Source organism: Arvicola amphibius, chromosome 6 (assembly GCF_903992535.2).
Source record: "Arvicola amphibius chromosome 6, mArvAmp1.2, whole genome shotgun sequence".
In the NCBI taxonomy this organism is placed as follows: Eukaryota; Metazoa; Chordata; class Mammalia; order Rodentia; family Cricetidae; genus Arvicola; species Arvicola amphibius.
The window spans coordinates 108,268,095-108,289,616 of record NC_052052.2 but is presented as its reverse complement, the minus strand read 5'-3'; the positions used below and the strand labels follow the sequence as shown (position 1 = coordinate 108,289,616).

At 40.4% G+C, this 21,522-nt stretch overlaps 1 protein-coding gene across 2 annotated transcripts; it reads left to right on the top strand.

The window, feature by feature from the left end:
• Window positions 1-2,458: 2,458 nt before the first annotated feature.
• LOC119816591 (neuroepithelial cell-transforming gene 1 protein-like) lies at window positions 2,459-17,902 on the top strand. Of its 2 annotated transcripts, none has more exons than XM_038333359.1 (4): window positions 2,459-2,699; window positions 8,899-8,965; window positions 12,052-12,111; window positions 17,777-17,902. In XM_038333359.1, the coding sequence occupies exons 1-4, from the start codon at window positions 2,572-2,574 to the stop codon at window positions 17,795-17,797; spliced, it is 276 nt and encodes a 91-aa protein (XP_038189287.1). In that variant the 5' UTR covers window positions 2,459-2,571; the 3' UTR covers window positions 17,798-17,902. The 2 variants fall into 2 exon arrangements, with proteins under 2 accessions (XP_038189287.1, XP_038189288.1); XM_038333360.1 differs by lacking the exon at window positions 2,459-2,699 and adding an exon at window positions 2,743-2,850.
• The last annotated feature ends 3,620 nt before the right edge of the window (window positions 17,903-21,522 follow it).

Sequence of the window (21,522 nt, the reverse complement as noted above, 5' to 3'; positions counted from 1 at the left end):
TGAAACTCAATTCACAGTCATCCTACCTTGACCTCTTAAGTGCTAAAATTAAAACCGTGCATAACCATGCTTGTTCAGATGTACCATCTTTTTAACATCATCTTCCACACATGTACCTTATCCAGTAGTACTCCCAGACATGAGAGAAATTTCTAGGTGTTTGTGATTATTTTGTTAATATAGTATTTTATTTTTTTATATTTATTTTCTTTGGGAAGTGATGTGGGATTCTCCTCTATATGCTGTGAATACCATTGGTTAATAAAGAAGCTGTCTTAGGCCTGTGATAGGGTAGAGTAAAGCTAGGAAGGAAATACTAAACTGAGTGCTGGGAGAAAGGAGGTGAAGTTAAGGAGAAGTCATGGAGCCACTGCCAGAAACAGACATGCTGAAACTTTGCCAGTAAACCACTACCATGTTGCTTGTTCATTTCCCGGCTTCCCAGAGTCCCAAAATAACCACACAGAAACTGTATTAATTAAATCACTGCTTGGCCCATTAGCTCTAGCTTCTTATTGGCTAACTCTTACATCTTAATTTAACCTGTCTCTACTAATCTGTACCTTATGTGTGTAAGGTAAGAAGAAGGTGTCCAATTAAGCTACAGCTGAAGTTACAGGCAGCTGTGAGCTGTCCAATGTGGGTACTAAGATCCAATCTTGTATCTTCTACAAGATCATCCAATACTCTTAACTGATGAGCCATCCCTCCAGCCCTGGTTTAGTTTTTTGCTTTTTCTGATACAATATTTTTATTGATGGTTTGGAAGTTTCACATAATGCACCCTGATCACACTCACTTCCCAGTCTTCCCAGGTCCACACCCACCCTACCTTTGGGGTTTCCCCCAAAGAAAAGAAAGAAATAAAAAAAATACCATTTTCTTTAAGGGGCTGGTTTTGATTTTTTTGAGACAAAGTTGGGGAGTAAAGGGTTTATTTTATGCTTCCACATCACAGCTTATCACCAAAGGAAGTCAGGACAGGAACTTAAGAGAGGCATGAACCTAGAGGCAGAAGCTGAGTAGAGGCCATGGAGGGGTGCTGCTGCTTACTAGCTTGCTCCTCATATCTTGCTAAGCCTGATTTGTTATAAAAACCCAGGACCACCAACCATGGGATAGCACCATCCTCAATGGGCAGGACCCTCCCTCATCAATCGCTAATTAAGAAAAGGGTCTACAGGCTTGCCTACAGCCCGATATTATAGCAGCATATTCTCAGTGGAGGTTCTCTCCTCACAGACGACGATTGCTTGTGTAAGGTTGACATAAACCTAGCCAGCAGAGTTCTATAGTTCATGTTTTTACTTAAAATTAAAATGTTTAATCTTATTACATACTTCTTGTTTTGTTTTTTTCAAGATAAGGTTTCCCTGTGTGGATCTGGCTCCATTGGATCTCAATTTGTAGACCAGGCAGGCTATAAACTCACAGAGATCCACCTGCCTCTGCCTCCTGGGTGCTGGAATTAAAGGCACATGACACCATCACCTGTCATACCTTTTATTTTTTAGCTATTTCTTTTATTTTTTGAGCTTATAATCGCATCATTTACCTCCTTTTTGTCCCTCCCTCCTAGCCCTCCTAGCCCTCTTTCAAATTTGTGATCTCTTTTTTCATTAATTATTGTTACATACGTATACATATATACATATATGTTCCTAAATACAGTCTGTATGATGTTACTTGATATACTTTCAGGGCTGACGGCTTGGTATTAGATGGCCAACTGGTGTGTTCTTCCCTGGGGAAGACTATTTCTTTCTAGGCTGAAGATAGCCTTTCCAGTCTCCCAATCACTCATTTGGATTGCCTTTAATTTTTCTATTATGTACAAAGCTATTAACATCTTCCTGCACAGATGGCGTTACTTTTTAGGATAACCTCCCACAAAAATAAGAGACTGTTTTTTAAGGCTGTTATCAATATTTAAAATAAAGAACTTTTTATTTACCAGTCTTCATAAAATAACCTGAGAACTGTCCTTGTGTTTCATGTCGCACATTTTCAGTTTTGCCAGCAGAGGAGTCACTGGAAGACAGGAGGACTAGCTAGACTACACTGGTTATCTGGCGGCATAACTGAGGACACAGGTATTGCTTTTGCCAAGTGGGCATATATCCCCCAAGAATAATTTAGTCTTTATATGCCCACTGCACCTTGCTTTCCTTTCAACCTATCTAACGCTAAGCAACATCAAATGGTAAACAGCTTTCTATCCATTTTTCTGGCCTGCAGCAAACGTGAATAAAGATTGACTTTGGGAGATTGAGGAAACCCCTAACTTTCACTCTTCTAATGCTAATTTCTCTCGCCTTTCCCCCTCAGGCTTCCAGGAGTGTGCTGTGAGGTCCTCGAGACTAGGGCGGGACTCCACATATCCTAGCAACCTCTACCCGCTCTCTGATTGGCTGACCGCTGGGCCGCCGCCATTTTCAAATCCCCGGATGATGGCGGTAGCGGCTCTCTGCTAGAAGGCAACATACTGCCTCGCAGAAGCTGGCGGGCACCGTGCCCGCCACGGTCGGTCTCCCGGGCACTGGGCCACCGCCCCACCCCCTGCCCCCGGACATGGAGCCAGAGCCAGCGGCTCAGAAGCAGCCCCGGCCGCGGAGGAGAAGCCGCAGGGCCTCAGTACTCTGCGAGGACCGAGCCGCAGGGCCTCCGGCTGACACACCCGGGCCGGCGGCGGACGGGAGGTGAGTGTGCAGGAAGTGGCTGGGGAGAGCCAGAGATGGATCCCGAAGTTGGTGGATGGGGAGCACCAGGCATGGAATCCAGAGACTCAGGAAGGAGTGGATGCTCCGGGAGAAGCGGGAGCTCACCGCGCGCTGGGAATGGAGCAGGGAGGTAGGAGCACGGAGGGAGGCAGGCCGGGCAGAAATGCGGGAACCCACGGGAGGAGAGTGTACTGCTGGCCAGGCCGGAGGTTCCGAGGACTCACCAGCCCCGAGCTGAGGCCCCAAACAGCGACTACTCGGCCCTGCTTAGAAGGGGCGGACCCGTTGGACTTGTTGACAGTCTCCTTTAACCCCTTCCTGGGGAGCCACACTTTTCTGTACAAGAGCTGTTCTGTACGCGACTCTAGCAGACCCAGACTGTCACGGAACCTGTGGTGAGGGGAGTGATTGTCACCTGAACAGGCACCAGCCCTTTAAGCCTAAAAGCGGCTGTTTGAAATGAAATGGTTTTTTTTTTTTCCAGACCAGAATAGTCCAGGCTCCCGGAGCGAATAGATCAGAGAAAGACACTCTCTGACTTTTCGATTATTAGCACATTTCATATTCTGTGCCTTCATTTCTGTATGTCTGGAAAAAGTGGACATTAGATTGATTTTAGAAACCTGCAACTGGAAGAGAGGCCATGGAAATCACAATGTTATTATCAAATAGGAAACTAGTAATGGCATTTGACTGTGCTGCTCTGTAATGCGTTTGACCTGTGAAATATGAAAATTGTTTTAAATTACTGAATATAGTGTTTCCCATCATAATGAGGGACTCGGATGAAGTGTCAGGTCACATAACTTTCTATGAGCTCTGTGTCTGTGCACTGAGGATACCATAGTTTCTGCTTCACATAAGGCATTGGCGGACCTCAGTACTTAGCATGGGCCTGCACAAAGAACGCTCCACACAAATCTTGTCAGTTTTTATCTTTAAAGGTGACCATCCTGTATCTGCTCCATCTTTTCAGAAGCCCACATCCCACTTGCCGCGGTTTTAGGTTTGGTGGTGGTGGCTTTGTTTCTGAGGCAGGTTCTCACTGTGTAACTTGATCATCCCAGAATTCACTATGTGAGGAAGCTGAGCAAAAATTCACACCGTCATTCTGCACCGGAGCTGTTCTCTACTAAAACTAGCAGGTTGCAGGTGCTCAAACCAAACCTCGGGATAACCGTGCTGAGGAGGAGAATTGTCACCTGAGCAGGCGCCAAACCTTTCTGCCTAAAAGCTGGTCTTTCTTCTTGGCCTCCCCCAGTGCTAGGATTACAGTGTATATCACCACACCCAGATCACTTGTTATGATTTTAAACTTTTATATAATTTTCTGTCCAGTTATGCCATATGGTTTTGAGGAATACCTTACTTTCATTACCAACGCATGGGTAAACCCAGTGTGTTAAGTAACTCCGTAAAGAGCTAGATTCTTTCACTTGGTGCAAATTTTTATTAGTTTGAAGTTTAAGGTAATATTTTACCTGAATTGTTACCTTCTGAAACGTCCTCTCATCCTGTGTTTAAGAAGTCAGGATGCAGAAGGAAGTCATCCTTAAGACTGAGAGGACAATCAGGAAAGACTAGTTAAAAGGAAAAAAAAAAAAAATAAGAGGGATTCCGAAAGATGGGTGGAGGCAGTTCTGCACTCATTCAGTGACACTGTTCCACCTGCCCAGACAAAGACACTGTTGTAGATAGTGGAGATTCTAGAACGCAAATAGCTGGAGCTCTTGCTCTTGGGAAGCTGGGATTCTCTTGGGGAGGGTTGGTCACATGAAGTGAATGAAAGCGTCGTGAGAGGAATAGAGATCATTACTATTTTTCAGAGATCACAGGGAAAGTTTCTTGATAATGCAGTTGGAGAGAAAGGAGGGATGGAGATGTGGGAATTTGGAAGAAACTTCTCTGAGCATAGAGGAGCAGCAAGTGCTCATCTGGGAAGAAGAATTCTGGGTATCTCAGGGAACTTCAAAACAAGCGAGGAGCGTGAAGTAAAACAAGGGGGGCATGTGGGAAATGGAGTGACAGAGGGAATCTTGTAGTAGTTAGTGCCTGGTGACAGTCATTGTAAGACCTTCAGATCAAACCAAGGAGCTGGCTCAGCCGTTAAAGGCATGTTCTGACAAGGTTGACCTGAGTTCAATCTTCAGGACCCACATAGTGGAAAGAGAGAGTCCACCTCCACGTTGTTCTCTGGCCAGTACACACATACATAGATAAATGTAAAAATATTTTTCAAAGAATTTCAAGTTTAATTTAGCAAATTAGGAAGGAAGTTAGAGGAAATGGTGTAGACACACGCTCATGTGTATGGTATATGTTGCTAGTGCTGTGCCCACAGGTATTCGTACTCAACATTACATTAGAGAGTGTTTATCCATTCATATTTTTAAGAATGTTAAATTGGTTGAGTGTATTAAATTCTTTTATACATTTTTCAGCCTTTTGGGTTTGGTTTTTTTGTTCATTCACTTGTTTTGAAGCCAAACCTCCCCAGTCAAAGATAACCTTGAACTCTTGAATCTCCTGCCTCTACCTCAAGAGTGCTGGGGTTACCAATGTATACCACCATGATTAGCTACTTTCAGCCCTTTCAAATGAGAATTTGTCAGGCTTTAACCCCTTCTTACTCTGAATATAGAGCTGAGAATAGTTTACAGTGGGTTGAAAAACAATGTGGTGTGATTTATTGAGAAAAATAAATGAATGCCAGATACAAAGAATTAGAGATGGGAAGTAATCTAGTAGGAACAAATAAGCAAGTTAAATAGTATTTGGTAAGAGCGTCTAGTGATAGACAGTGGCATAGATGCAAATAAAAGGAATACTCCATCCTGGCTAGAGAAGACAGGAATTAACTCCCTGTTGCAATCCCTGAGTCCAGGAGGATTGTTGGTTTGGGGTGCATAAGGAGTGGGTAACTATAAGGCTGGAGATATAGCCCAGTAAGTAGAGTGCTTGTCTAGCATACATAAAGCCCTGGGTTTGAGCCCCAGCACTTCCTACTACTGGGCATGCTGGCACATTCTTATAATCACAGCACCCTGAAAGTAGAGGCAGGAAGATCAGAGGTTCAAAGTCATCTTAGAAGAAACCTTGTCACACTAAGCAGATTAATAAATAAACAGGTAGATAGATTAATAACTTCACTTATGTAAAAGACCCTGAAACAAATGGGCATGCTGAATTCTGGGTGTATGTACCCATTCACTGTAGCTGCAGAACCTAAAGTAAGGCTATGGAAGAGGAACTAATTAGAAATTATACTGAGGCAAAAGCCTCATTGTGAAGAGGTTCAGTATGTCATGGTAGGGGGGAGGAACTACTGGGAGATTTTAAACAAGCCAGTGATGCGAGCATGTGGATATTTCTTAAAAACCCTGTCTTTCATTTAAAAAATAAATAACATCTGGGGTTCATGGCACTCTAAATCTTATAAAAACCTGTTTCCTTAAAAATGCTTATATACAAAATATTTCATATTTATGATCCGAAAAACTTAGTGTTTACACCAGATTTAAAAACAAAAAGAACAGTCTTTAGCAACCTGGATGGAAAATGGCTAGCATTTTAATCTGATGGTTAGCACTGTTTGGAGAATGAGTGCATGGTGTGTATTACAAGAAATGTCACTCCGACAGAGAAGCTCGAATAATCAAAAGGACACAACTTAGGAGAAATCTCTTGTGCAAGAGTAAGCAGATACGCTGAGGGAAGTAAGCAAAGAGAAGGCAAGGGTGAGAAGAAGAAAAGGAGTCAAGGGTCCCAAGGGCAAGAAAGGATAAAACACAAGGTACCAGTGGGGATGAAGAGCACTAGAAAAGATGATTCTGCTGTGAAAGAGGATTTGTTGCTCTTTCAGAGGACCAGATTTTGATTCCCGCTCCCACATGACAGATGTAACTCCTGTTCCAGGGGATCTCATACATTCTTCTGACCTCCACAGGCACTGCTTGCATGTGATGCGCTTACAGACAGGCGAAACACTCATATGCTTCATTTCTACTAAAACTGATGAGTATACTGTACTGTAGGAAAAGGAAGGATGTCAGAGGCCCAGTGAAAGCACGCTGGAGTTAAGGAAGACACAGCTTAATGAGCCAAACTGGCTCCTTAACGTGCTAGTTGTTCAATGTTTCTTCTAGAAAAACCACATATGCTCTTAATGTTTTATGAAACTGGATTTTGTTCCACAAGACTTAAATAGTGATTATATATTGAGTCTAACTCTTACTTAGAAGGGGAAAATAGAAGAGTATGTCTGTTCAAAAATTTTGGAAGTTGGCACGTCACCCACGTTTTCTAAGTACAGTTTATTATTTCAGTTTATTCTGTCCATGATGTTTACTGCTGTAAGCTGATGGTCAATAGTGCTTAAAAGAATCTTTCATCAGACTGAATGTAATTTCCAGTTAGCTTTTTTAAAGATTCTCAAGAGCTAGTTTTTGTTTCCAACTGTCAGATATCAAATATTAATTATATATCAGATATATAATTAATTTATAGCTTTGGTTTTATAATTCTCCATCATACTTTTCTTAGTGGGCTTTCTATTGCTGTGATAAACAGCATGACCAAAAGCACCTTAGGGAGGAAAGGGTTTTTTCATCTTACAGCTTCATCCAGGATTAAACATAGAGTGACAGCTTTGGTGACTGTGCCTCTTATGGGCTAAACTATCTTAACAGCCAACTTTACTGTTCTCTGGTGAGGCTTTTCTGATAGCCATGTTTCCTTTATTGTCCTTGCTGAAATACAGACTTCTGCTTTCTATTTAACTTAGAAAAGTATAGGAACCCTTGTACTTGATTTCAGCATGAAGCGTTTGCCATCTGTAATGTTATGGAAATTTATAGTAAAGAAAGAACATGCATGAGAGGCATGGTAAGGGTCAGATTTAAAAATAGACCGTGACCTGGCCAAGAAGCTAAATAATAACTTGTATAACAATTGGTCTAAAATAGCTAGAAATTTATTAGTAACCATCTACATTCAATTTTTGTCCTGTTTATGTCTTAAATTGTTTTTTTAAGATTTTTTTAAATTAAAATTTGTATTTTGCTTGTATGTGTATATGTACACTATGTGTCTAGTGTCCATGAAGGCCAAGAGGACATCAGATCCCAGGAGTTCTAGTTCCAGGTGGCTGTGAACCATCATGTGGGTGTTGGGATCCCAAGTCCTCTACAAGAGTAGCAAGTGCTCTTAACCAGTGTGCCATCTCTTCAGACCTACATTTATAAACAAAAAAGGCCAAATACATACCTTCTCTCCAGTCACAATAGATTAGCACTCCATGTCTTTCTTTTCTTGTTGCTAGCTTCCCATGTCAGCTCCATCCGGGTTATACTTGAGCTTCCCCCCCCCATTTTGTTCCGTTATAAAGGTCACACTCCTTACTTTTTTGAGCCTCTGCCATAGGGAAAGTGACGACAACTTAACTCTGTTGCTTCAGCAAGCTCGGGCTGATTCTGCTCTCCTTATTTGGCTGCCGTTTATCCACATGAGAGGAAAGCCATCTTTGGTCCACATTCTGTATTCTCAAGTCATTGACAGTGTAGCTGATGGGCCTCACCTGTGCCGTGTTTTGTGATTTTTTTTTAAACATATTTGTAAATACAGATATTTCTATCTTGTGTATATACAGGCCTGTATTTTAGAAAGGTAAAGGTAGATTCTGTAATGGGACTCTCTTGCTTTAATTCTAATTGTTAAAAATCAAAAGAGATTTGCTCATGTAAATAACATTTTGGCTTTAATATGTTAGTTTTTCATTTATTTTTAAATATGGACATAAGTTTTGAATTGTACCAAATGTAGTTATAAATTCACTTGCTGTTTTTTATTATTAATAAAATATTAAAGCTGTATATTAATAGATTTTATATTGTTGAGTTGTATATATATTCCCAAGATGAACTCTGTTTGCTTTGGAGAATTGTTTTTTTAAGTTGTCCCTCCATTAATTATATATAGTCTCTTTTCAGTGTAGAGATTCTGGGGACGGCATAGGCCCTGTTATGTGTGTACACTGGCCAGAAGGACAGTGTGTTCTCCAGCTGCTGACCCTGGGTCACTGTTCTAACTAGTCTGGAGACTGCAAACATGATGGCTTTTTGTCTGTTGGTCACCTTACTATATTGAACTTCCTCTGTTTATCTGACTCTTCTGTCAATAGATGCTCCCTTCGGAGAGGCAGCTCCTTCACGTTTTTAACACCTGGCCCTCACTGGGACTTTACTTTGGTGAGTAGATAACTGGATTTTCAAAACATTGGGATCTATCCCTGGGCTGTCTTTTATTTTCCTGTACAATTCAGTTGTGCTCTGAGTGTCTCATGAAGCAGAACTTCTAAGCCCAATTTGGCAGCCTTATTTAGTCCTTTGTTGCCAAAAGCTGGAAGTTTTATTTCAAGTAAATAAAACATTTTTCAAAGCACCCATATGAATTCATCTTTAACACTGGACCTTTCTGTTCCTTTGAGTGCTATAAAGCAAGGCATTGTTTTATGTACATTCTTTGACAACTTTTTATACTATGTTTAAAAATATATAAATGCTTGACTATAAATTATATATATTTATATATACGTATATATAAAATGAGTGATTGATTATCTGCTGTTTGCTACCTCAAGACAGAAGAACCCCCTTGCCATTTTTAGGGCAAGGATGTTTTATTGTGGAAATAGTATCAAATTTAGTAGAAATAAATCCGTGAAAATAACACTTATGAGAAAATCTGGGAAGCATTAAACATGGAAGAGCTAGTTCAGAAGAGAGATACTCTAATCTTCATGCAGGAAAAGACTGCCATAAAAAAAAAGTCAGTTCTCCTCGAAAGACTCCATATTTTGTGTAATTTTAAAAGAAATCTGATTAGAGATCCCTAGCCCCCATTCTACAGTTCCCGTGGAAGGAGACCCAGAACACAACTGTACAGATTAGGGTGCCTGTAGCTGCTGCTAGTTAAGCCACAGCCTGATAGGGACACACATTTGGTAAGCAGACCAGGAAACAAAACCAAGAATCCAGAAAGAGGGCCAGGAAGGGCCAGACATAGTCTGTCTTTCCAGAGCATACTCACAGCAACCCACTTTTTCCAACTAGGCTCCTCCTTCTATAGTTCTAAACTCCCGGTTGTCTTTGGGGTTGTTCCTATGGCTGGATTATCACTGATGAAGGTAGGAGCCTCCTGATGCAGTCATTTACCCAGAAGTCCCTTCTCTAAACACTGCGCGTGTCAGGGCCAAGCCTTCAATTCATGAATAGCTTGCAGAGAACATTACATATCCAAACCACAACACCCACACATGTTTGAGAATTTTCTCTATCCACTGGTGTGATAACCAGTGAATGGGACTCTTGGCAAACAGTGTAAGGGTAGGCAGAGGCGGCTGATTGTGTGACCACATGCTGCATATTAACAAAAGTAACTTCTAAGTAGATCTAAATAAATAAAACCTGAAGGTGTTGAAAAGAGCAGCAGTACACCATCTCAGATCCTGTTAGCTTCCTCTGCTCCTGTGGGCGCACCTATATTTACAACTCATGGTCATGTGCTTTCCCCTCATACTCTTCCTTTGCTTCACAGTCTCTCCCCCCCTGGAGGCTTGTGCATCTCCAGTGTCTCCTGATCCCTGTCAGCAACTCCACGTGTATTGCTCTAGATTTCATTACTATTGTTTGCCTGTTAATATGCAGGTTCCCTGAAAGGTAGAAATACTTAGGACTTGGGTTTAGCTGGCTTTGCAAAGCCATGATCACACCGTTCATACCTTCCTGTTTTTTTTTTTTTTAAACATGACCTTCAAGTAAATAAAGATTTAAAATCTATCACTTTGGTTCTGAAGTTTTTCCCAGTTCTGATTTATAATGTTCCTTCATTTCTTATATCATTTTCCAGTGCCTGTTAAACTCAGTTGAGAATGGTGTTTTTTTTTATTTTTTTTTTAAATCTGGTATGCCTTCATTGCCTAGTAGTGTGGTATTCTGCTCCTCCCCCTCCCCCCCGGAGTAATTTTGGTTTGGGGGGGTTGGTTTTAATTAGATTTTTTCATTTTGTTTTATGTGTGTTTTGCTTACACGTATGTGTATGCACCACATTCCTGCTTAGTGCCCGTGGAGGTCAGAAGAGGGTATTAGATCCCCTGGAACTGGAGTTATGGATGGATGGTTATGAAGCATCGTGTGGGTGTTGGGAATAAAATCTGGGTCCCTACAAGTCCATCGAGTGCTCTTATCAGCTGAGCCATCTCTCCACCTCCCACAGGATGATTTTTATAGGATTGGAATTTGAGATTTTTTTTTTCACTTAAATTAATTTCTCTTGTTTCTTTCCCCCTTTAAAAAGGGGCTTAGGTGACTTTTCTAACATCACAGACTTCCTCTCATTTCCATGGAGGCTGCTTTTTCTGCTCTCTGGCTCTGTTATTTCCCCTGCATCTATCCAGAAGTTTTCTTTTTCTCTTTTAACTATTTTGTTCAATTCTAAGCCTTCTCTTCTCATGGGCCCAGGAACTGAAGGGAACCTTAGGTGGTTAGTTTTAGGCGCTTGCAAGAGCTAGTCTGGGTCCCAAGGAATGTGTTGTTATTTTGAGATGTGGAATGATAAAATGCTACTTAATGGTGTTTATGCATAATTGATTAAGAACCATAAATGATAGATATGTACACAGTTGTACTACCCCTGGAACCAGGCAGAGCTAAATGATTACCCGGGTCATTCCAGGACGTAGATGTTCCTCTTCCATTTGATAAATCCTACTTCAGGCAATAAATTTGAGTTTGGGCAAGAGAAGAGGACGCCCCACACACAAACAGACTTCCCTCATCCCTTGATTAAACAGTAAGTTTCTTTCATAAAACTTGCTGCGTTTCTATGTAAAATATTTTCCTTTTATGAGCAGATGTCTCATAATTTACATGAGTTCTAGTCTGAAACACACGTAAGGTTTTAGTGGTGTGGAATGACGTCAGCAAGAGAACACAGTCAGAGGGTCTGTTTACGCAGTGCATATTCCAGAGATAATTTGTAAGTTTACCTAATCAATATACTTTTTTGTTTTTTAAATATTTATTGTGTGTGTGTGTGTGTGTGTGTGTGTGTGTCCATGTGTGTCCATGTGTGTCCATGTGTGTCCCTGTCCAGTGTAGAGCTGGAGTTACAGACATAGGTGCTGGGACCAGAACTCCTCCTGTCCAATGAAAGAGCAGCCAGCATTCTTAACTGCTGCAGCTCCTTGGAATGATTTTTTTCTAGTTGTGTGGAATGTTTGTTTAATACAGTAACATTTAGTTCTATGTATAAATCAGATCTTTTTTTTCCTTAGAAAAGAAAGCGAAGAGAGAAAGATGATGATGTCGTAAGCCTTAGCAGCCTTGATCTGAAGGTAAGTCCTGCTGCCATGTAAAGAAAAGTATTTTAATGTGTACAAATAGCACTTTATTCCTATGCTGTGGGAATGATGAGTGTTGAGTTTAGGAGGGGAAAAGGCATTCACTGCATCTTTTTAAATACAAAACAGAACAGTATTGTCTACAGATACTCTTTGGTGGTTTGAATGAGAATGCCTCCCATAGACTCATATATTTCATTCTTAGTCCCCAGTTAATGAACAGTTTGAAAAGCTTAAATTAAGGTGTGGCCTTGTTAGAGGAGGTATGTCACTGGGAATAGGCTTTGAAGTTTCAAAAGCCCATACTAGGCCCTCTCTCTCCCCTCCCCCTCCCTCCTTCCCTCCTTTTCTCTCTCTGCTGCCTGCTAATCAGGATGTAAAGCTCTCAGCAACTTCTCAGCATCGCACCTGCCTGCATACCACCATGTTGTTCGCCATGATGAGGGACTAACCCTCTAAAACTATAAGCAAGCACTAATTAAATGTTTCTTATATAAGAATTGCCTTGGTTTTGTGTCTTTCATAGCAATAGAATCCTAAGACACCCTCTTTGTGGTTCTTCTTCTTGGTTAAGAATGAGAGGAATAGCGTTCTCAAAACAGTGGTAAGGTGTAAGTAGTAAAGAGCCAGGCATGATCTATGTAAACAAAGAAGGTAGTAGCGAGGATAGTCATAAGAACAAGGGAGCACTACTTCTGGGCTCCAGCCCATTGCTATGAACAAGACTCATCAGAGTTGAAACTTCTGTGGGAAACTTCCCAAGTGTTAAATATTGGATAGACGCAAATGGAGACTGTGTGTTTTTTCCCTGCCACCCAGACCCGAATAATCACACAGACTGTGTTAATTACAGCACTGTTTAGCCAAGGGTTCAGGCATATTTCTAGCTAGCTCTTACAGCTTCAATTAGCCCATTTCTATTCATTTATGTATTGCCATGAGACCCTGGCTTACCAGTAAGGTTCCAGAGTCTTTCTCCTTTGGCAGCTATATAGCATCTGCCTGACTCCACCTTCTTTCTCCCTGCATTCTTTTTAGTTTTCCTGCCTACCTATATTCTGCCATAAGCCAAAGGAGCTTCTTTATTAACCAATGCTAATAAAACATTCATAGCATACAGAAGGCAATCCCACATCATCTTTACTTTCTGTCTAAATAAAAAGGAAGACTTTAAATTGAACATAGTAAAATAACATATAACAAAACAGGTATCAAGCAAGAATTACAGTTATAACATTTATTCTTTTGTATCTGACAAAATTAAAGAAAATATTCTATCACCTATTTTATCTTTGTGAGTCTAATGTATCTTTGCTCATAACTAAGGAACACTATAACTGTCTGTCTTCAAATCCATCAGAGACCCCAGGATATAATATTACCTAAGTAAACAGAAAGTACATTATAAGCAACTTCCAAAGATCTAGAAATGACAGAGACATCTCGTTGTCTGGACAGTCACCCAAATTTCTTTTGTAACATTGAGACATCCATTTTTAGCCTGTAGGCCCATAGTATCTGGCAGACTTTTCCATGAAGCAGGAAATTTGAAAGACTATTTCGCCTATATTGGCAGTTTACCAGTCACTTTCTTCTGTGTCCTGCAGAATGTCTGGAAGACTCTTTCATGAGCGAGTAGTCCTGAAGGACTGTCTTGCCTTCTTTTGGCAAGTTCAGCAGTCATTTTTTTGTGGGTCCTGGGTGTCCAGCTTATTTTTTATTTTTTATTTTTTTTTTTTTTTTTTGGTTTTTCAAGACAGGGTTTCTCTGTGGCTTTGGAGCCTGTCCTGGAACTAGCTCTTGTAGACCAGGCTGGTCTCGAACTCACAGAGATCCGCCTGCCTCTGCCTCCCGAGTGCTGGGATTAAAGGCGTGCGCCACCACCGCCCGGCTTCTGGGTGTCCAGCTTATACAGCACACCATCAAGCAGTCCAGGCAAGAGCATGTCTTACCCAAATGGCTAGCAAACTCCATAAGGAGCCTCTTCAATGCCCATCATCCTCTTGAAGCAGATTGATACTGCCAGAAGCATACATGTCTCACTGTCAAGAAAAGTCTAAGTTCTTAAAATATTTTAAGTGCCATATTCTGTAGGCCTTTGAAGTGTTGAAGATTATGTATCTAACTGAAATATATCTCTATATATCTAGAAAACATAACTACAAGTTTGACTATTGTAAATGACTGTCTATTAATCCATAGTTTTTAATTATACATTGCATTTTTAAACGAGCTGTAAAACCTTAATACCTTAAACAAGAGTAGAAATATACATATAAGAAATGGACCTTAAATTTGCATCAATAAACCAAGATTCATACCAATGCAAAGTATTCATCTCTATATGATATCTCCCATTTAAAAAAGAAAAAAGAAATTGACTCTGACCATTAACGATTTATACCCAACCCCTTTTAAATGAAAATAAACATTTATAAAGAATCATTTTGGGGGGCTGGAGAGATGGCTCAGAGGTTAAGAGCATTGCCTGCTCTTCCAAAGGTCCTGAGTTCAATTCCCAGCAACCACATGGTGGCTCACAACCATCTGTAATGGGGTCTGGTGCCCTCTTCTGGCCTGCAGGCATACACACAGACAGAATATTGTATACGTAATAAAATAAATAATTTTTTTTTAAAAAAGAATTATTTTGGGAATTTGGGTATAGCTTTCTCCAAACTGCTTCCAGCTGTTTGTTGGGTGAAGTACTTTTCATTGGTTGGTTGGTTGGTTGGTTGGTTGGTTTTTCTGTTTTGTTTTGTTTTTGATACTGGGTTTCTCTGTAGCTTCCAAAGCCTGTTATGGAACTAGCTCTTATAGGACTGGCCTTGAATTCACAGAGATCTGCCTGCCTCTGCAGGTATACGCCACCACCTCCTGGCTTTATGTGGCTTTTTAATATTACTTTTACTGTCTCTTTAAAGACTTCGTTTTATTTTTTTAAAACTGCTTCTTTTTGTAGCTGTCTATGCTCTTTTTCCTCTCTCTTCCAAGCCTAAGTACACTTTTTAAACACTGTGTCTTGTTTAGAGGTCTTTTGTCTGGATCTGTCCTATTGTGTATCTGAAATCTCTTCTGATAAGGAGCACTTTTAAAATAGTAAGCACTGTGGTCATGGTGGTGCTGGAAGCTGGCTCTGCCTCTTTCAGCCTTTTAACACGGCAGAGGTACGTTCACCACCAGCTCTGGAACTGCTGGGTGGGAGCTGTGCTCACCACCTCAACTCTGGGAAGCAGCATGCAGCACATAAGCACTTTTTTTTCCCCCAGAGTAAAAGCTAAAACTGCCATGCAGCACACTGCATGGCCTGGAAATGTCTCTGTGTGACAGCAGGAATAGGGCATGCTTTTCCTGCCTGTGCACGCCCAGCACTCCCAGCAGACCTGATCCTACCACTTACCCAGGCAGAGAGTGCTCAGCCATGGTGTGCTCTCAGCTACATTTCTTCTAATCCCAAGTGGATGTACAAGCACCCAGACTGAAGTGGGTGGCTGGCCACACTGGATAGCCCCAAACATTTGGGCACCATTATGTAATCAGAGACTTCACTTTCATTTTAGAGCCCGGGACTCTTAATCTCTTAATCTCAGGGTCATGGGTTCATTCCCCACATTGGGTGCCATTATGTAAATGGAGAGTACACGTTCATTTCCCAGCCACCCAGACCCAAATAATCACACAGAAACTATATTGATTACAACACCACTTAGCCTGTGGTTCAGGCATATTCCTAGCTAGCTCTTACATATTAAATTACCTCATTTCTATTATTTTTTGTATCACCATAAGGCTCTAGCTTACTGGTAAACTAAAGGAGTCTTTCTCCTTCAGCAGCTAAATGCATCTGCTTGATTCTACCTTATTTGTCCCTGCATTATTTTTAGTTTTCATACCTACTTATATTATGCCCTGCCAAAAGAGCTTCTTTATTAACCATTGCTAGTAAAACATGTTCATACCATACAGAGGAGCATCCCACATCGGGCAAGTTTTTTTTTTTTCTTTTCTTTAAAACAAAAACTAAGCAAACCTACAAGTCAAAGGTGCCCCATGGACTTCAAATATGCATCCTGTAGTAAACTGAAAATCAGTTATATATAAAATACTTAGGTACTCTTTTAATGTAAAACTATTCTTAGATCCAAAGCCTAGTATCCTTGGAATAAACCAGTTTTTGACAGTCAGTAAATGGTAGGGTGTGGTAGAGAGTGGGGATGGGTGATGTGGAGATGCTTTGGGGGTGGGGTTTACTTTTCTTCTTGTCTGTCCAAATGATTGTGTTTAGTAGCTAGCATAGAAAACCACTGAGTTGGAATATGGCATTTTCAAAATTATCTCTCTAGAAAAACACATTAAAAATGGTATTCTGTATTCTGCCAGCAGCTGTCTACTTTTTGTTTTTTGCTAAATATAATCAATGTGTATTATTTGATGCCTGTCCTATTGCTGGGGTCTGTTTTATTTTATTTACCTCTATGTTTAGTAATGTAGCCACATAGCCTGATGTGTAGTCAGTGATCAGCAAACACCTAACAGATGAATGTATGAATAAATGTCAGATGAAAAACTGTGGTCTCAAGTAGATAGTATTATCATTGGGTTATGCTTTTGATTTTGGACGTCTTTTATTACTAATTTAATATTGATGGTAGTTGAATTTTTATGTTGGAAATTGTTTATTCTATTCTATAACTAATTGTTTATCATGTTTCTTCAGATAAATACCACATAACCATATACATACATACATATATCTACATGTATTTATATATATATATATTTTATATTGCTAAAGAGCCTTACTCTTCTATATTATAGGTAAAGGGATACATGCTTTGCTTTGAGTTTTTTTTTTGTTTTGTTTTGTTTTTTTAGATAACTTATTTACTATGTATACCGTATTCTGCCTGCATGTCTGCCTGCAGGCCAGAAGAGGGCACCATATCTCCTTCCAGATGGTTGTGAGCCTGGTTGCTGAGAATTGAAGTCAGGACCTCTGGAAGAGCTGATAGTGCTCTCAATCTCTGAGCCATTTTCCTAGTCCCATGCTTTGTTTTGTTTTAAAGGCCTTTCTCACTTCTATATTGCTACCAACTAAAAACTCGCCTTTTTCTTTTGACATAAAGTCAAAAGTGGCCATTGACTTTGTTACTAAGGAAGGTTCTAGGGTTAACAATGCTGAGCTGTATTTTTATGTAAGTGTTCTTTAAGTAGAAGAGGTGATTTAAAAACATATCTTTATCCATGTGAATGTTTAGTTCTTTTTATGTTGTTCATATGTAGGGAGCCTGGCTCTGGCTCTTTTAAAAGTTTAATTACATTCTGAGTATTAGTATACTCTGCCATTTGGGGATTGAGAATAATGAATTATATACTTTATTCATAATAAAATAATAAATAAATGAGAATTATTTTAAAAACAGGATTATTTTGAATGAAAATAATGTTTTGGCAGCTTTTAACTTAACATTCCAAACACCTCTTTTGATAAATGACCTCTTGGAACCATGGTAAGTAATTTGGTAATATTCCTAGGCACACATATGAATAGTTTTAAGCTAGCTGTCATACAAAAGCTAGGAATTTAGCCACTTTCAATTGATAAATGCCTTGTGCATCTGCCTTTTGATGTAACTGATCCCTCTGTCGTCTTGTACAGTACAGAATATTACTGCTTTGACAAGGTCCGTACAGCAAACCCCGCTGCTGGTGCCAGTGAAGAAAGTAAAGAGCACCTGGAGGTAGACGCAAGAGAGTGATGATTCTTAGCCAAAATCAATTAAAGACTGATAAAGTTCTGAGAAACTGTTACTGTGCCATCATTACTACCAGTTATATAAAAGTAAATGCATTGTTAAAGCAGCACTGTGAGAAGCTACACTAGCATGTCGATCAGCTAGACAAATGACAGGTGCTTAGACATGCCAACCCAGACAGCAGCCATGGCAACAGTTAGTTCTCTGTGTCCATCCCTAGCGTGCAGTACTGCTTCAGATCTTAGTCTAAATGTAGAGATTGAAGTGTCAAGGTCTCTGAAGTTGGCTATTGTCACCATGGTTCTGAAACATTAGGAAGGATCTTCTAAATATTTATTCAGGGCTTTTAAAAATTAATAAAAGCCGGGCGGTGGTGGTGCATGCCTTTAATCCCAGCACTCGGGAGGCAGAGGCAGGCGGATCTCTGTGAGTTCAAGGCCAGCCTGGTCTACAAGAGCTAGTTCCAGGACAGACTCTAAAAAAGCTGCAGAGAAACCCTGTCTCGAAAAACCAAAAAAAAAAAATAAAAAATAAATAAATAAAAATTAATAAAAGCCAGTTCTGCAACTCATTAAACTACCTTTGCCCCTCTATTCATTTGTTGCCACTTTTACATAGTCTTACCTCTCCATCAGTAGTGCCTCACCTCGATCCAGCCCTATAGTCCTACCACCACTGTATCATTGAATGATCCCTAGGTGCCTTAACCTGGAACCCTCCATGAATAAGCACTTGACTGACAGATGGTCTGTCTTGAGATGTGTTCACAGGTAATAGGATGGGGCAGTGAGGCAGGAGACTGCACATGCAATGTATGTAATTAAGCTAATGACCACACTAGGCAGAATTGTTCTTGCTGGGACACACTGAAGAGCCATGTCAGATGCACCACAGAATTGTTCTCTCAAGGAACTAAAGAGAAGTGCTTATTAGCCACCAGCTCCTAATGTGCGTTAGTCAGCGATGCCCTCCGCGTCATCTGTTCCTCATAGCCCGTGCACAAATTGCACACAGCAGCTTTGCGTAAGCACAAGTGGACGCAAGCAGTATATAATGCGGGTGAGGCTTGGTGCTGTGAGGAAGCTGGGGCCGGAACTGGGGTGAGGAGAATGAAGAGAGTGGAGAGTCTAGGCTGAAGACACAGCAGCCTGGGCCAGTTTGGGGCTAGCGCTAGGCTCAGAGGAAATGGGAGGAATCCAGCATCTTAATGCGTAAGATCTACTGGGCCAGCAAGATAACTCAGGAAGTAAAGGCACTTGCCACTCAAGCCAGATAACTTGAGTTTGATCCCCTGAACCTATGGTAGAAAGAGAAAAGTAAGCCCTAAAATTGTTTTTTGGCTTCTGCACCCATACTTGGGAGCACACAAGTATCATACGTACAGAATTATAAAAGATTTCAAAACAAGAGTAAGAGATGACATATTTTACTGGAAATTGTTATTATCCTGTGTATCTGAGACAAAGTCACCACTAACAGCATATGTGCCCATTTCGTTGGCTGTTTGTGTTGTCATTGCAAAGAACAAGAGACAACTCATGTTTTGGACTGTCTTGTTTAGTAGCGCTTAATTGATTCCAACTGCGCTTTTTCCTGAAGCGACATTCTTACTGGAGCTTGGACACTCTCAGTTTTTTTATTTTTTTTTTATTTATTTATTTTTTTTCGAGACAGGGTTTCCCTGTAGTTTCTAGAGCCTGTCCTGGAACTAGCTCTTGTAGACCAGGCTGGCCTCGAACTCAGAGATCCGCCTGCCTCTGCCTCCCAAGTGCTGGGATTAAAGGCGTGCGCCACCACCGCCCGGCTCTCAGTTTTTTTAGTTCACTGATTTTTTAAAAATAAATTCACAAATAACTTCATTACTCATTTCTTTCATATTCATCTACCCTTTTTTGTTTGTAGCTTGTTCACACTTTGGAACACTAGTCTCAAAAGTTCCCATTTTTTTGATTGGTGCTTCCTTTTTAAGTAAGATTTTAAGTGTTATTTTTAACTTATCTATTTTAGCTAGATAAATGGTCGATGTTTGTGATTTTAACTCTAGAGTTTTAAAATGAAACAGCTCCCTACAGTAAGAAAAGGTCCGAAAGTATTGTGACCTGTAGAATGTGTTTCATACACCATACAGTATTTAAATATATGTTGTTTAGTAATATAAACATACAAGCCACATGAGGGATGGAGGTATAAATTTAGTTGATATCCATATTTTTTTCAAAATAAAAATTTGTTCATGTAATCATCTGTGCAACAACCCATACATGATTACGAAGTTCAGAAAAGCAGGTTGCTTCTGCATTTCACAGTATTTCCTGTAGAGGGCAGCAGATAACTTAGTTGGTCTTTGGCTAGCTGTTCTCCATGCTCTCCAACTTGGCTTGCTTCAGATAAAAGAAAATGGAAACAGTATTTACAGTAAAAAGTAGTGGTTCCTTTCAAGATTGAGTTTACTTCTTGACTGTTTTTAACATTAAATGTGGGAGGGATGTAAGCACAGCTTAACAGTCCCTTTCTGTCGAGAGTAGATACAGTGTGACCTTTCTCTTTGCCCTCTCCATCCAGGCAGAATAAGACCATAACTAAACCAGGACCTTGGAAACCAGTGATTTTATCAGAAACTTGATCCTGTTCACCAGACTGTGTTGCTATTTCTAGATAACTCAATGTTAAGTTTTAAGTTTACAGATCTTATTTCCCATACAAGGAAAATTCAACCAGCTTGCACCTCCATGGTGCCATCAGTCAAGAGCTATGAAATACTTGCTATTGGCAGCCTGATAAGGCACGAGCGTTGGTTAAAATAAGACCTCTCAAAGTTAAACAACTAGAATTTTCTGTGCCTGCCCTGTTATTGTAAATCACCTAATGTGCCGGTCTTTACCTGTGGTCCCATCCTCTGTAAGGTATTGGCAATTATTAAATGAGCATCAGTATGGAACCTAATTGCAGCTGATGCTTTCTGGATATTTTGTAGGTGCAAGAACATATGCTAAGGATTTTGTGTATGCTCCCTTGTCTGAAAGGTGCACCATAACAAAGTCAAACAGGATCAACTCTCCAGGCACTGAGTCACCAGACACCTTCGGACAAACTTCTTAAGTTAAAATTCCCATCTTCCTAGTCTTTAAGATGATGGCAGAGGTTAGAGTTTTGTAGGATTATTAACTAGTCACATGCATAGAGCTATAGGGTAGGACTATGAAGGCCCCTCCTGTTCATCACCCCTTTTCAGTTTGCTCCTTGAGTAAACTAAGAGAGTGGTTTAGTAATCTTTGCCAAGTGAATGCGTGCATGTCTACATTGTGCCTGTGGGAATGGTACCTCGTTGTCTTGCTTATGGTTAAACCATAAACTTGCACATTTAAAATGAGACTGAGCCAAGAGGTTTTGTTGTTGTTTTGTTTTAGACCGGTCTGTTACTGCTAGATCCTATTGCTTTATGTAGACTTTGTGTTTGCGACTTGGGTCTTTGCCTCTTGAGTCCCCAGCTGAAAGAAGGAAAGGAAAGCTATCCTTTCCCCTCCATATCTTGGCCATACTTCAGACAGAACAAATGGAAAAACAGTTTCGAGAAGACATTGGGTAAGAGACCCATGAGAACTCCCTGGCCTTCTCTTTCCTAACTCGTACTGCACTTCGTCCTCTATTC